The sequence below is a fragment of the Mobula birostris genome, chromosome 1 (assembly GCF_030028105.1).
Source record: "Mobula birostris isolate sMobBir1 chromosome 1, sMobBir1.hap1, whole genome shotgun sequence".
NCBI classification, from domain to species: domain Eukaryota; kingdom Metazoa; phylum Chordata; class Chondrichthyes; order Myliobatiformes; family Myliobatidae; genus Mobula; species Mobula birostris.
Genome location: NC_092370.1, coordinates 44,091,382 through 44,106,145, shown reverse-complemented (window position 1 = coordinate 44,106,145; position 14,764 = coordinate 44,091,382). Strand labels below are relative to the sequence as shown.

The following is a 14,764-nucleotide window of genomic DNA, read 5'->3' as shown; positions in this document are numbered from 1 at the left end:
GTTTTTGAATTTCCATTTAAAATGCAACTGAAACTAACCACAACAAAAAATATTTTTGAAAGAAATAATATTTCTAATTCACTTGGTCTAACAGTACATCTATTGGTACATCAATATCTGCAGGAGTACAAAGATTCAGTTTATTGTACAGAACAAATTATAAAGATATACAGTACTGTGTACAAGTCTTAGGCACATGTAAAAAAAAATCACATGTAAACACATGCAAAGAGAAGATGCTTTCAAAAATATTGAAATGAAAAGTTTTTAAATATCAAAAGATTTACTATAAAGAAAAGTAAAAACTAAATCAAATCAATATTTGGTGTGACCATCCTTTGCTTTTAAAACTGCACCAATTCTTTTAGGTGCACTGACATGTAGTCTTATAAGAAAATCAGCTGGCAGGCTGTCCCAAGCATCTTGGAGAACTTGCCACAGCTCTTCTGCTGTCTTTGGATGTCTTGCTTACTTCCATAGAGGGAGTACAAAGAAGGTTCACCAGATTGATTCCTGGGATGGCAGGACTTTCATATGATGAAAGGCTGGATGAACTAGGCTTATACTCATTGGAATTTAGAAGATTGAGGGGGGATCTGATTGAAACATATAAAATCCTAAAGGGATTGGACAGGCTAGATGCAGGAAGATTGTTCCCGATGTCGGGGAAGTCCAGAATGAGGGGTCACAGTTTGAGGATAAAGGGGAAACCTTTTAGGACCGAGATTAAGAAAAACAACTTCACACAGAGAGTGGTGAATCTGTGGAATTCTCTGCCACAGGAAACAGTTGAGGCCAGTTCATTGGCTATATTTAAGAGGGAGTTAGATATGGCCCTTGTGGCTAAAGGGATCAGGGGGTATGGAGGGAAGGCTGGTGCAGGGTTCTGAGTTGGATGATCAGCCATGATCATACTGAATGGCGGTGCAGGCTCGGAGGGCCGAATGGCCTACTCCTGCACCTATTTTCTATGTTTCTATGTCTCTCCAGGTAATCCCAGACAGCCTCAATAATGTTGAGATCAGGGCTCTGTGGAGCCCATACCATCAGTTGCATAACTCTTTGTTCTTCTTTTCGCTGAAGATAGTTCTTTATGACCAAGGCTGTGTGCATGGGATCATTGTCCTGCTACAGAATGAAGTTCGAACCGATCAGACACCTCCCTGATGGTATTTATTGAGTGATGGATGAGAATCCGCTTGTACTTCACAGCAATGAAGACTCCATTAATTCTGACCAGATCACCAACTCCATTTGCAAAAATGCAGCCCCAAACTTGCTGGGAACTTCCACTGTCCTTCACTTGATGGCTGCAGACGTTCATTCCCGTAGTGTTCTCTAGCTCTTCTACGGAGAAACTGCCTCGCATTTGAGCCAATAATTTCACATTTTGGCTCACCTGTCCAAAGCAATTGCTGACATTGTTCAGCACCTAGGTCATTGTGTTTTTATGCGTAGATGAGTTTCTTGGCTTTGTTTCCACTTTGGAGGAATGGCTTATAGGCAGCCAACTGTTCCATGGAGACCACTTCTGGCATGACTTCTCTGAACTGTAGAGGGGTGTTCTTGGGTTCTGGTGGTTTCTGTGAGTTCAGCACCAATAGCACTGCTGGACCTCACCCAATTTAGGAGAGATGTCAGTTTGATGTATCTCTCATTCGCTGCACTCAGTTTCCGTGGTCGACCAGCATGTTTCTAGCCCTCATCCTTGCCCATTTCTTTGTGCTTCTTCAGAACAACTTGGACAGCACATCTTGAAACTCTTGTCTGCCACAAAATTTCTGCTTGGGAGACACCTTGCTGATGCAGAATGACCATCTTATGTCTTGTTGCTATGGTTACCCTTGCCATAGTGTAAGAATTGATGATTTGAAGGTTAAGCTGTCACATCTGCCACACACTCATTAGTTTGGTTGGACCTTGCCTGGTTTGATTCCTTCTGACCAGTTTCTATTTCAGTTAATTATATTAGTTCATTCAACTCATATGCCATTGATCATTAGCAACCTTTGTTTAATCATGCACTGGGTTATATACCTATGAAGTAAACAAGTTTTTATTTGAAAATTAGTCTATTACTGAATATGTTACTTTCTTTAAAGGAATACAAAAATTTCTCTGTAACATTTAATGGTTTGGAAAATGAATGTTTGGAAATTTAACATTTGTTGTTTTCGACTGACACACTACTGCAGAAGACAAAAAAATAAACATCCAAATTAAAATTAATATAAAAAATCTAGGTTGCCAAAGACTTTTACACAGTGCTGTATATCTGAACTAGGTCCCTAGATAAAGTTACATTACTAATCGTTCTTTGATTTGCAGAGAGTAAGGATTCATAAACAGTATTAGTCTATGTCACTGAAGCTGGAAATGCCTTATTCAGCCTCAATTTGTAATTAATGTTGTAAGAACAATAGGCTTCCCTTTTGAAATACGTGCAAAAATCTATAGATTAGTTATAGATAAACTTATTTATTTTCAAATGTATAAGTTTGCAAGTACTGTGATCAAGGAAAACAGTGCTAAAAATCATGGGATTAGAAGGAGTATTTCTGTAGGACTCTTGTATATCTGTGTTTCTTTTACCCCTTTGGCTTCTCATTCTCCTCCCACACTTTAGAATCCATTCCATTCTATCCTTTTGTTTTGAATTCGTCATAATTTAAAAATTAGTACTATTTTACAATGCTAGAAAGATTTACCATTGTAGGCCGCAATGGCTTCACTTCCCCTTTGCTTGTAGCCAAATATTAGGTCAATCCACTCGTGTAGATGTTCAGAAACATACTGGCTCTCTAATGCTTCCCTGCTCTTCTGCAAAAAATCATCAGGATCTGAAGGACACAATTAATTTTAACTCAGTTTAACCAATTAAATCAGTAATGTAAATTTAATTGTGTTGAATTAATCACCCATCAGACACACTACTTCCTTGACTTTTCTGTTTTATGGATGCAAACTTACTCAATGTCAGCAATACTTACTGTGATAACAAAAATGCATCATCAATATTAGTACTACGCTTCATTTGGCCACATTATTGTATTTAAGCTTGAGACAAGTTTAAGTTTAATCCTGAACTTTGACTGAAAACATCAGGCATTGATATTCGTCATCATTGCACAATGTATATCTTGGAAAAGTTACGGATCAACAAATGCTACTTCTAAGAAATTGCACTGCCCAGAATTTCTGAATACATGCAATGCAAATTTAGAATAATTTTAGAATGGTTTTTGCTTTAGAATGAAGTTAAGAGTCAGAATAAACACGATTCTGAAATGCAACAAAGAAATGTTTGAATGGATCAGCTTCACATATTTTTTTTGCATCTTCTGACTACATACTAAACTCACTTTAGCACAATTTCAATACTGAGAATAAATCAAGGCTCTCCCTCATCACTTTTAATATTTAAAATTTTAATTGCTGCATTCAAATCCTGAGCATATGTACAGCCAGATACCAATATTACTTCATCTGCTGGTGGCACGGTTGAACTAACCATTTATCAATAGAGTTCAGCTTGGCTGGAGATTAATTGTCAGCTACCAGCCTGAAATCAATTACTTTATTTTAAAAAGTTCAATAATACATTGAACAATATTACATTTGGTATTACTGTTGCCTCATCGGTTCATCAGCTCAGGTTCAATCTGACTTTGTGTTGATTGTGTGAAGCTCTTTTTAAACGTTCTCTTTCTGGCCAGGTAGGTTTCCCTCATTTGCTCTGATTTCCTCATATATTGCAAAGATATGCTGGTTGCAACTTTGATTGCAATAAATTATGGTTTGTGTGCGTGGTCACACCATTCTCCACTCCCTCTGAATCCACAAAAATGGAGTAAAGTCTGATGTAGCAGTATTTCAGTGGAGTACAGAAAATTACAGTGGTAAGAGAAGAAGTTGGCCAAAGTAGATTGGAAGGAGATGCTGGCAGGGATGACAGCAAAACAGCAATGGCTTTAGTTTCTGGGAAAAATGAGGAAGGGACAGGATAGATATTGCAAAAATGAAGACATACTCAGATGGCAATATAGTACAACCATGGCTGACAAGGGAAATGAAAGCTAACGTAAAAGCAAAAGAGACAGCATACAACAAAGCAAAAATTAGTGGGAGGACAGAAGACGGGGAAGCCTTTAAAACCTACTGAAAGCAACTAAAAGGATCATTAGGATGGAAAAGATGTAATAGGCAAGCTAGCAAACAATTATCAAGACGGATGGAAAAACTTTGAAAAATAAAAGGAAGATGAGAATGAATATTAGAACACTAAAAAATGAGGCCAGAGAAATATTAAAGGGGGACAAGGAGAAGCAGATGAACTAAAGTAGAATTTTCCATCAGTTTTCACTGTTGAAGACACGAGCACTGTACCAGGTGTTGAAGGGTGTGAGGAAACAGAAGTGAGTGCGGTTATTACTATTAGGAAGCAGGTGCTCAAAAAGCTTAAAGACCTAAAGGTACATAAGTCACCTGAGCCAGATGAACTGCACCTGCACCCTAGGGTTCTGAAAGAGGTAATAATAGAGACTGTAGAGGCATTAGTAATGATCTTTCAAGAATCATTGGACTCTGGCATGGTTCCGGAGGACTGGAGAATTGCAAATGTCACTCCATTCTTCAAGAAGGGAAGGAGGTAGCAGAAAAGAAATTATAGACCAGTTAACCTGACCTCAGTGACTGGGAATGTGTTTGAGTCAATTGTTAAGGATGAGTTTGTGGTATACTTGGTGACACAAGAGAGGGAAACTTTTGCCTGATGATCCTGTTGGAATTCGTTGAGGAGATTACAAGTAGGATAGATAAAAGGGTTGTAGTTGATGTATACTTGGATTTTCAGAAGGCCTTTGACAAGGTGCCGCACATGAGGCTGCTTACCAAGTTAAGCGCCTATGGTATTACAAAGTTACTAGCATGGTTAGAGCATTGGCTGATTGGTAGGAGGCAATGAGTAGGAATAAAAGGAACCTTTTCTGGTTGGCTGCCAGTGACTAGTGGTGCTCTGCAGGGGTTGGTGGTGGGACCACTTCTTTTTGTGCTGTATATCAATGATTTAAATGATGGAATAGATGGATATGTTGCCAAATTTGCAGATGATACGAAGATTGGTGGAGAGGCAGGTGATGTTGAGGAAACACAAACTCTGTAGAAGGACTCAGACAGATTAGGAGAATGGGCAATGTTGAAAAATGCATGGTCATACACTTTGGTAGAAGAAATAAATGTGCAGACTATTTTCTAAATGAGGACAAAATCCAAAAATCTGAGATGCAAAGGGTTTGGGAGTCCTTGTGCAGAACACCCTAAAGGTTAACTTGCAGCTAGAGTCGGTGGTGAGGAAGGCAAATGCAATGTTAGCATTCATTTCAAGAGGTCTAGAAAACAAGTACAGGGATGTGATGCTGAAGCTTTATAAGGCACTGGTGAGGCCTCACCTTGAGTACTGTGAACAGGTTTTGGCTCCTTACCTAAGAAAAGATGTGCTGGCATTGGAGAGGATTCACAGGAGGTTTACAAAGATGATTCCAGAAATGAAAGGGTTGTCATATGAGGAATGTTTGATGGCTCTGGGCCTGTACTCGCTGGAATTTAGGAGGATGACAGGCTCCTCAGTGAAACCTTTTGAATGTTGAAAGGCCTAGACACAGTAATATGGAAAGCATGTTTCCCATGCTGAAGGAGTCTAGGGCAAGAGGGCACGGCCTCAGGATAGAGCGGCGTCCATTTAAAATAGAGTTGCGGAGAAATTTCTTTAGCTAGAGGGTGGTGAATTTGTGGAATTTGCTTCCACAGGCAGTTGTGGAGGCGAGATCGTTGGGTGTATTTAAGGCAGAGATTGATAAGTTCTTGATTGGCCAAGGCATCAAAGGTTACAGAGAGAAAGCCAGAGAGTGGGGCTGAAAAAAAAGCCTCAGCCATGATTGAATTATGGAGCAGACTCAATGGGCCAAATGGCCTAATATGCTTCTATGTCTTCAGGTCTTTTGCTCTTAATGCAAGTTCCATGGGTAAAAATGCACTGAAATACAAATGAACCTTGCTATCTGGAATAGCATAAACATCTTAATCCAACAGATTTAATTACCTGACGCCCACAGTGGAAGTTCCACAGAGTCCACTATCTGCCCTCCTTGCCTCGTTCCAAGATCTAACTTCAAACTGTTCACAATGAAGCTGGAATTTGTGCCATAAAACTCTGGTATCAACTGATAAGTGAAAAGTAAAAAGGATTTATAAACTAGCTGGCAATGCAAATACTTTATTGTCTGGATAACATACAAGAGTTCATCTGTTACCTCTTTGAAGTCTGTGGCTCCTTCTAAACAATTTTTCCACGTCTCTGCAAAACTTAATGTAGGACAGGCATTTATTGAGCATATATTATACATCATTTCACTCAAATCTTTGGTTAGTGACAAATCAGATTGATTGAAGTATTAAAACAAACCTGTTGAACATTCTATCAGCATTGTCAAATTTTCCATTTTGTAAACACAGCATGTATTCAGGGGCTGAAAAGAACAAGAAGTTGACTCTCAAAAAAATCTTCATAAATAATTTTTAGAAATGTAAATTGCTGCCATGTTCTAGCATGTCTGGTTGCATTTTTAAAGAGAATACACCAGGTAATATTTTGTGCTGGCTATGCTATTCTTGCCTTCTCAGTTTCAATTTCAAGCCTCCAGGATTGGCAGCCTTTTAAATATTTAAATTGTAAATTAGTTTATTTTAATCATTGATGAAAAGAGAAATTACAAGTAGTAACTGTTTTACAAAATGCAGCTAATTTGAAGAAAGCAAGTTAAAAAGACATGAAAGGGAGTCTAACGCACCAGGGAAATTTGTAGAAGAACTCTACACACCCACTAATGTAATATGTACTGATTGTAGTGAATAAATAGCACAGTGGGGAAAGCATATGCAAAATAAAACATGAGGCAACAAGGCTTCAGGCCAAGAATGAGAAGTTCTAAATGCATAGGTATAGCAAAGACATACAAAGGTATGTTTGGAGAAAAAAGGGTGCACAATTTCATGAAAAGAACACCTCTCCAACTGTTAAGCACGGGGGTGGATCGATCATGCTTTGGCTTGTGTTGCAGCCAGTGGCACTGGTAGCGGGAAGAATGAATTCAATTAAATACCAGCAAATTCTGAAAGCAAACATCACACCATCTGTAAAAAAGCTGAAGATGAGAAGAGGATGGCTTCTACAACAGGATAATGATCCTCAACAACACCTCAAAATCCACAGTGGACTACCTCAAGAGGCGCAAGCTGAAGGTTTTGCCATGGCCCTCACAGTCCCCCAACCTAAATATCATCGAAAATCTGTGGATAGACCTCAAAAGAGCAGTGCATGCAAGACAGTCCAAGAATCTCACAGAACTTGAACCCTTTTAGCAAGGAAGAATTGGCGAAAATCCCCTAAACAAGAATTGAAAGACTCTTAGCTGGCTACAAAAAGCGTTTACATCGGAAAAAGCAGCGCGACAGACTTTTAACATCGTAATTCAGCGAGATGTTTGTTATGTCTCCCCCTTGCTGTGAAATAAGGACACCACTGTTTCCCTCATGGGAAGGGGAGGGGGAGCTTTTTTTTTGCTGAAGTGGGTGGGAGAGGGATGGGGGGAGGGTTGTTGCTTTGCTGCTGCTTGTGTGTGGGAGGGCGGAGGTGGGGGCTTTGGGATTCTAACATTTTAACTGTCATTCATTCCTTGGGGCACTCTTCTGCTTTTGCGGATGTCTGCGAAGGAAATTTCAGGATGTATATTGTATACATTTCTCTGACATTAAATGGAAATATTGAACTATTGATGTTGAAGGTCAGTTCCTTGTGGGAAATGAAAACATTAATGAAGACAAAGAACAAGCTGTGACTATGTATAAAGTTGAAGACAGTGTGCCAGACAGGGTAGCAAACAGCAACAGAATCAACAAACTCATTTGTAAGGACAGTGATGTTGTGGGGATAGAACTTGGCTCTCTGACTGTGGTGTCTAAAAAGAGGTTGCTGTCCAAGTTGCATGCCATCTTGGACAATGTCTCCCATCCACTACATAATGTACTGGTTGGGCACAGGAGTACATTCAGCCAGAGACTCATTCCACCGAGATGCAACACAGAGTGTCATAGGAAGTCATTCCTGCCTGTGGCCATCAAAGTTTACAACTCCTCCCTTGGAAGGTCAGACACCATGAGCCAATAGGCTGGTCCTGGACTTATTTCCTGGCATAATTTACATATTATTATTTAACTATTTATGGTTTTACTACTAATTATTATTTATGGTGCAACCGTAACAAAAACCAATTTCCCCCAGGGTCAATAAAGTATGACTATGACTAACTTGCATGAAGTATGTTCTGAAGCCACTAGCAAGACATCCTGTTCATCAGTTATCACATCAGTAGTATTAGAATAGATGCAGATTTTGCTGAATTATACATAAGCCAATAGATATTGAGGGGTAAGCGCACGTTGGAGGAAAACGTGGAACAACTTTGAAGCCAGGAACAACAGGACGTGCAAATTCAAAGAGACCAGGAACAACAGGCAGAAAGCTTTGGAGAGACCAGGAACAGCTTCAGAGAAATCAGGAAGAACAGGCAGAACAAATTCGAAGACAGATGGAGAAGCTCAAGTTGCAGAAGAAAAATTGCAGCCAAGATAGCCTGAGTTAAAGTGCTGCATCAAGTGCTGTGGGTGCTAAGCATGCCCCAGCAGAGCAGTTCTCTGGTGAGAGTTCCCTGTTGGCATGGAAGAGAAAAAATTCAGAACACTCGATGTCGGTATGGATACATTTGAGGAACAAAATTCTATGAGCTATGATTTTGAACCCCAAGGAGTAGTTTAGGGTGCTCACTTTCAGGCATTCTGAATCTGGCCATATCCAATAGCACAAGGTGCTTCTTGGAACACCGATTTACAGTATGATGACACTCATGTTTCAGATGATAGACATTTAAATGCTGGGCTGAAGGTCATAAGGACATGAAAAGAAATAACAAGCTTAATGATGCAACAACAATGCATTGTGTCTCTGCTTAAAGAGGGATTCAAATGTTCGATGGCAATCCATTACAGTATCATTCAGTTACTAGGGCTTTCAAAAGTAGCATTGAAAGTATGATTATTGTGACCATCGCTCTTTTCTTAACAGATTACTGAACATTACTGAAAACAGCATGCCAAAACTTGTCAGCAGTCGGCCCGGAGCAAGGATACCTGAAGGCCTAAGCTTAACTATAGGAACATTTTGGTGATGAGCACAAAATTGCTGCAGCCGACATGGAAGAGGCTCTTTCTTGGCCAAACATCAAATCAGAAAATGTGAAAGCCATTCAAGACTATAGCCTTTCTCTTAACACTTGTCAAAATGCTATGGAAGATGTGCAGGCCATGCATGAGTTGAACATGCCTGCTAATATGAAGGGTGTCATAAATAAATTGCCCGATGAACTTTGTAGAAAGAACGGAGATTGGCAGTGTATGAAGTATCTGGTAAGTTTTTCTTTTTCATCTTAATTCTTCATTCGTCGTCTGTTACAGCAAAGTAGTGCAGTGAGAATGGCTCCAGGGGCAGTGTTTTGTTATATGTCAGAGATGTGGGAATTATGGGAGACCTCTGGTCTCCCAGATAACCACACCTGCTCCAGGTGCACCAAACTGCAGCTGCTCAGAGAACATATTTAGGAAATGGAGCTGCAGCTCATAGACCTTCAACTTATATGGGAGAACGAGGGGGTGACAGATAGGAGCTACAGAGAGGTTGCAGGAGGCAGGCAACTGAATGACTGTCAGAAGAAAGAGAAATGGACAGCCAGTGCAGAGTATCTCTGTGCCTGTTTTCCTTAATAATAAGTATACCACTTCAGATACCGTTGAGGGAGACAACCTACTGGGGCGAGCAGCAGTGACAGGGTTTTTGGCACCGCTTCTGGTGCTGCGACTCAAAAGTGGAGAGAGATGAAGAGGACTGCGGTGATGACTGGAGATTCCATAGTCAGAGGAACATAGTCAGAGGACTCCGTGGACGCAATAGAGACGCATGAATGGTATGTTGCCTCTCAACTGCCAGGGTCAGGGATGTCTCGGATTGGGTCCACAGCATTCTAGAGGTGGAGGATGAACAGCCAGAAGTCTTAGTACATATTGGCACCAATGACATGGATAGAAAAGGTGTAGGTCCTGAAGAGCGATTTTAGGGAACTAGGTAGATAGCTGAAAAATAGGACCTCCAGTGTAGCAATCTCTGGATTGCTACCCATGACATGCACCGGTGAGGGTAAGAATAGGATAATTTGGCAGATGAATGTGCGGCTGAGGAACTGGTGCAGGGGGCAGGGAGCCAGATTTATGGATCATTGGGGAAGGTATGACCTGTATGAAAGGGACCGGTTACACCTGAACTCGAGGGGGACCAATATCCTTGCAGGCAGGTTTGCTAGAGCTGTTCAGGAGAGTTTCAATTAATTTGGCAGGGGGATGGGAACTAGTGATAGTGCTGAGGATGAAGTAGTTGGATTACAAACAGAGGCAGTGTGTGGTGTGACTGCTAGCAAGGAGAGCCTGATGAAAGGGCAAATTGCAGTCAATAGGATGAGCTGCAATGTACGACATTGTGGGCTCACTGAATCGTGGCTGAAAGAAGATTATAGATGGGAGTTTAACGTCCAAGGATACACATTGCATCAAAAGGACAGGCAGGTAGGCAGAGGGGGTGGCGTGGCTCTACTGGTAAAAAGTGATATCAAATCATTAGAAACAGGTAATGTAGGGTCAGAAGGTGTTGAATTGTTGTGGGTAGAGCTAAGGAACTGTAAGAGTAAAAAGACCCTGATGGGAGTTACACACAGAGCACCAAACAGTAGGAAAGATATGACCTACAAAGTACAAGTGATAGAAAATGCATGCGAAAAAGGCAATATTATGATAGTCATGGGGGATTTCATGCAGATAGATTGGGAAAGTCAGGTTGGTGCTGGAGCCAAGAGGAAGAATTTCTAGAACGCCTATGATTTGGCTATTTAGAGCAGCTTACGGTTGAGCCCACAAGGGATCAGTTATTCTGAATCAGATATTGTGCAATGAACTGGAATTGATTACAGAGCTCAAGGTAAAGGAACCCTTAAGGATGCAGTGATCATAACATGACAGAATTCACCCTGAAATATGAGAAAGAGAAGCTGAAGTCAGAAGTATCAGTATTAGTGGAGCAAAGGGAATTACAGAGGTCTGAGAGAGGAGCTGGCCAAAACTGAAAAGAACGCTGGTAGGGACGATGGCAGAGCAGAAATGGCCAGAATTTCTGAGAGCAATTTGGAAGGCACAGGATATATACATCACAAAGATGAATTGGTATTCTAAAGGCAGGATGACAAAACAGTGACTTACAAAAGAAGTCAAACCCCACACAAAAGCTAAAGAGAGGGCATAAAATAGAGCAAAATTTAGGGGGAAGTTAGAGCATTGGCAAGATTTTAAAAACCAACAAGGCAACTAAAAAGTCATAAAGGTAAAAAACCTGGAATCACAAGATCACAAGACAAAGGAGCAGAAGTAGGCCATTCAGCCCATCGAGTCTGCTCCGCAGCTACCCCATGAGCTAAACTATTCACCCATCAAGTTCCAATTTCTGACTTTTTCCCCATATCTCTTGATACCCTGACTAATTAGATACCTGTCAATCTCCTCCTTAAACACCCTCAAAGATCGGGCCTCCACAGCCACATGTGGCAATGAATTCCACAAATCCACGACCCTCTGGCTAAAAAAATTTCTCCTCATCTCTGTTTTAACTGGGTACCCTCTAATTCTAAGACTATGGCCTCTTGTCCTGGACTCACCCACCAAGGGAAACAACCTTTCCACATCTACTCTGTCCAACCCTTTCAACATTCGAAACGTTTCTATGAGATCCCCTCTCATTCTTCTATACTCTAATGAATACAATCCAAGAGCCGACAGACGCTCCTCATATGTTAGCCCTTGCATTCCAGGAATCATCCTCATAAATCTTCTCTGAACTCTCTCCAACATCAGTATATCCCTTCTAAGATAAGGGGCCCAAAACTGCACACAGTATTCCAAATGAGGTCTCACTAATGCCCCATAGAGCCTCATCAACACCTCCTTATTCTTATACACTATTCCTCTTGAAATGAATGCCAACATAGCATTTGCTTTCCTTACCGCCAATCCAACTTGGTGGTTAACCTTCAGGGTATCCTGCACGAGGACCCCCAAGTCCCTTTGCACTTCTGATTTTTGAATTTTCTCCCCATCTAAATAATAATCTGCCCGATTATTTCTTCTTCCGAAACGTACAACCGCACATTTGTCAACGTTGTATCTCATCTGCCATTTCTTTGCCCACTCTCCTAAACTGACTAAGTCTCTCTGCAACCTTTCCGTTTCTTCAACATTTCCTGCTTCTCCACCTATCTTGGTGTCATCCGCAAACTTGGCCACAAAACCATTTAATCCATAATCCATATCATCGATACACATCGTAAAAAGAAGCAGCCCCAACACCGACCCCTGCAGAACACCACTAGTAACCGGCAACCAATCAGAATAGGATCCCTTTATTCCCACCCTTTGCTTTCTGCCTATCAGCCAATGCTCCACCCATTTCAATATCTTTCCTATAATTCCATGGGCTCTCATCTTATTAAGCAGCCTCATATGCGGCACCTTATCGAAGGCCTTTTGAAAATCCAAATACACAACATCCACAGCCTCTCCCTTGTCAACCTTATTCGAGATTACCTCAAAAAATTCCAATAAGTTGGTAAGGCAGGATCTTCCCTTCATGAAACCATGCTGGCTTGGGCCTATCTTGTCATGCACCTCGAGGTATTTCATAACCTCGTCCTTGAGGATTGACTCCAATATCTTTCCAACCACTGATGTCAGACTAATAGGTCTGTAATTTTCTTTTTGCTGCCTCCTTCCTTTCTTAAATAGCGGAACTACATTTGCGACCTTCCAGTCCTCCGGAACCATGCCAGAGTCTATTGATTCCTGGAAGATCATTTCCAATGCTTCCACAATCTCCAAAGCCACCTCCTTCAGAACCCTTGGGTGCACCTCATCCGGGCCGGGAGACTTATCTATTCTTAGTCCACTTAGCTTCCCAAGCACTTTCTCTCTAGTTATCTTGACTGTACCTAATCCTATTCCCTGATACCTCTGGCTATCAGGTATATTGCTCATGTCTTCCACTGTGAAGACTGATGCAAAATACTCATTCAGTTCCTCCGCCATCTCTTTGTTATCCGTTATAATTACTCCAGCATCATTTTCAATCAGTCCCATATCCACCCTTGTCATTCTTTTACTCTTCATATATTTAAAAAAACTCTTAGTATCCTTTTTTATGTTAATCGCCAACTTCCTTTCATAATTCATCTTTTCTTTCCTAATGACTTTCTTAGTTTCTTTCTGTAAGTTTTTAAAGGTCTTCCAGTCCTCATTTTTCCCACTAATTTTTGCTCCCTTGTACGCCGTTTCTTTTGCTTTTATTTTTGCCTTAACCTCTCGTTAGCCATATTTGTGCCATTTTTCCATTCATGATTTTCTTTTTTCATGGAATATATTTTTCCTGCATTTTCCTTATTTCTTGTAGGAATTTCATCCAATTCTGCTCTGCCGTCCCTCCATTCAGTTTACTTTTCCAATTGACTTGGGCCAGTTCCTCTCTCATACCACTGTAATTTCCCCTGTTCCACTGAAATATCGATACATCTGATACCAGCTTCTCCTTTTCAAATTTGAAACTGAACTCAATCATATTATGATCACTACTTCCAAGAGGTTCCTTTACCTCCAGCTCCCTCATCGCCTCAGGTTCGTTACACAGCACCCAATCCAAAACAGCCACTCCCCTGGTGGGCTTCTGGACAAGTTGCTCCAAAAAGCCATCCTGTAGGCATTCTGCAAACTCCCTCTCCTGAGATCCATTACCTTCCCGACTTTCCCAATCCACTTTCATATTAAAATCCCCCATAATTATCTTGACATTGTCCTTCTGACACGCTTTTTCTATTTCCAGCTGCAACTTGCAGTCTACATCCCTACTATGAATATGAAGGTAAGCTAGCCAATAATATTAAAGAGGATACCTAAAGTTTCTTCAGATACATAAAGTGTAAAAGAGTGACGAGAGTACATTGTGGGTCACTGGAAAATGATGCTGGAGAGGTAGTAATAGGGACAAGGAAACGGCAGAAGAAAGGAATAAGTATTTTGCATCAGTCTTCACTGTGAAAGACATTAGCAGTATGTTGGAAGTCCGAGAGTGTACGGGGACAGAAATTTGTGAAGTTGCCATGACTAGGGAGAAAGTTCTTGAGGAATGAAGGTCTGAAGGTAGATAAGTCACCTGGACCAGATGGTGTACACCCCAATGTTCTGAAAGAGGCAGCTGAAGAAATTGTTAGGGCATTAATAGTGATCTTTCAAGAATCACGAGATTCTGGCATGATTCCAGAGAACTGGAAAATTACAAATGTCACTCTACTCAAGGGAGAGAGGCAGAAGAAAGGAAATTATAGGCCAGTTAGTTTGACCTCAGAGGTTGGGAAGATTGTTAAGGTGTGGTTTTGGGGATAGAGCACTGTCTGATTGGCAGGAGACAAAGCGTGGGGAAAAAGGGAGCCTTTTCTGGTTGGCTGCCGGTGACTAGTGGTGTTCCACAGGGGTCTGCTTTGGGACCACATATTTTTACGTTATATGTCAATTTGGA

At 41.0% G+C, this 14,764-nt stretch overlaps 1 protein-coding gene across 5 annotated transcripts in view; it reads right to left on the bottom strand.

Moving 5' to 3' along the window:
* nsmaf (neutral sphingomyelinase (N-SMase) activation associated factor) overlaps positions 1 to 14,764 on the bottom strand; it is a 152,123-nt gene that overhangs the window by 73,862 nt on the left and 63,497 nt on the right. For 4 of the 5 annotated variants that reach the window (XR_011885584.1, XR_011885590.1, XM_072254663.1 and 1 more), the window contains 4 exons: positions 6,461 to 6,524; positions 6,309 to 6,360; positions 6,098 to 6,218; positions 2,709 to 2,840 (listed from right to left, as the gene is read on the bottom strand). Coding sequence is in view for 2 of the 5 variants with exons in the window: in XM_072254663.1 (XP_072110764.1) it covers positions 2,709 to 2,840; positions 6,098 to 6,218; positions 6,309 to 6,360; positions 6,461 to 6,524 (369 nt within the window). In the remaining 3 variants the exon portion in view is untranslated. The remainder of the gene's footprint in view (positions 1 to 2,708; positions 2,841 to 6,097; positions 6,219 to 6,308; positions 6,361 to 6,460; positions 6,525 to 14,764) is intronic. The other variant, XR_011885587.1, reaches the window with a different exon arrangement.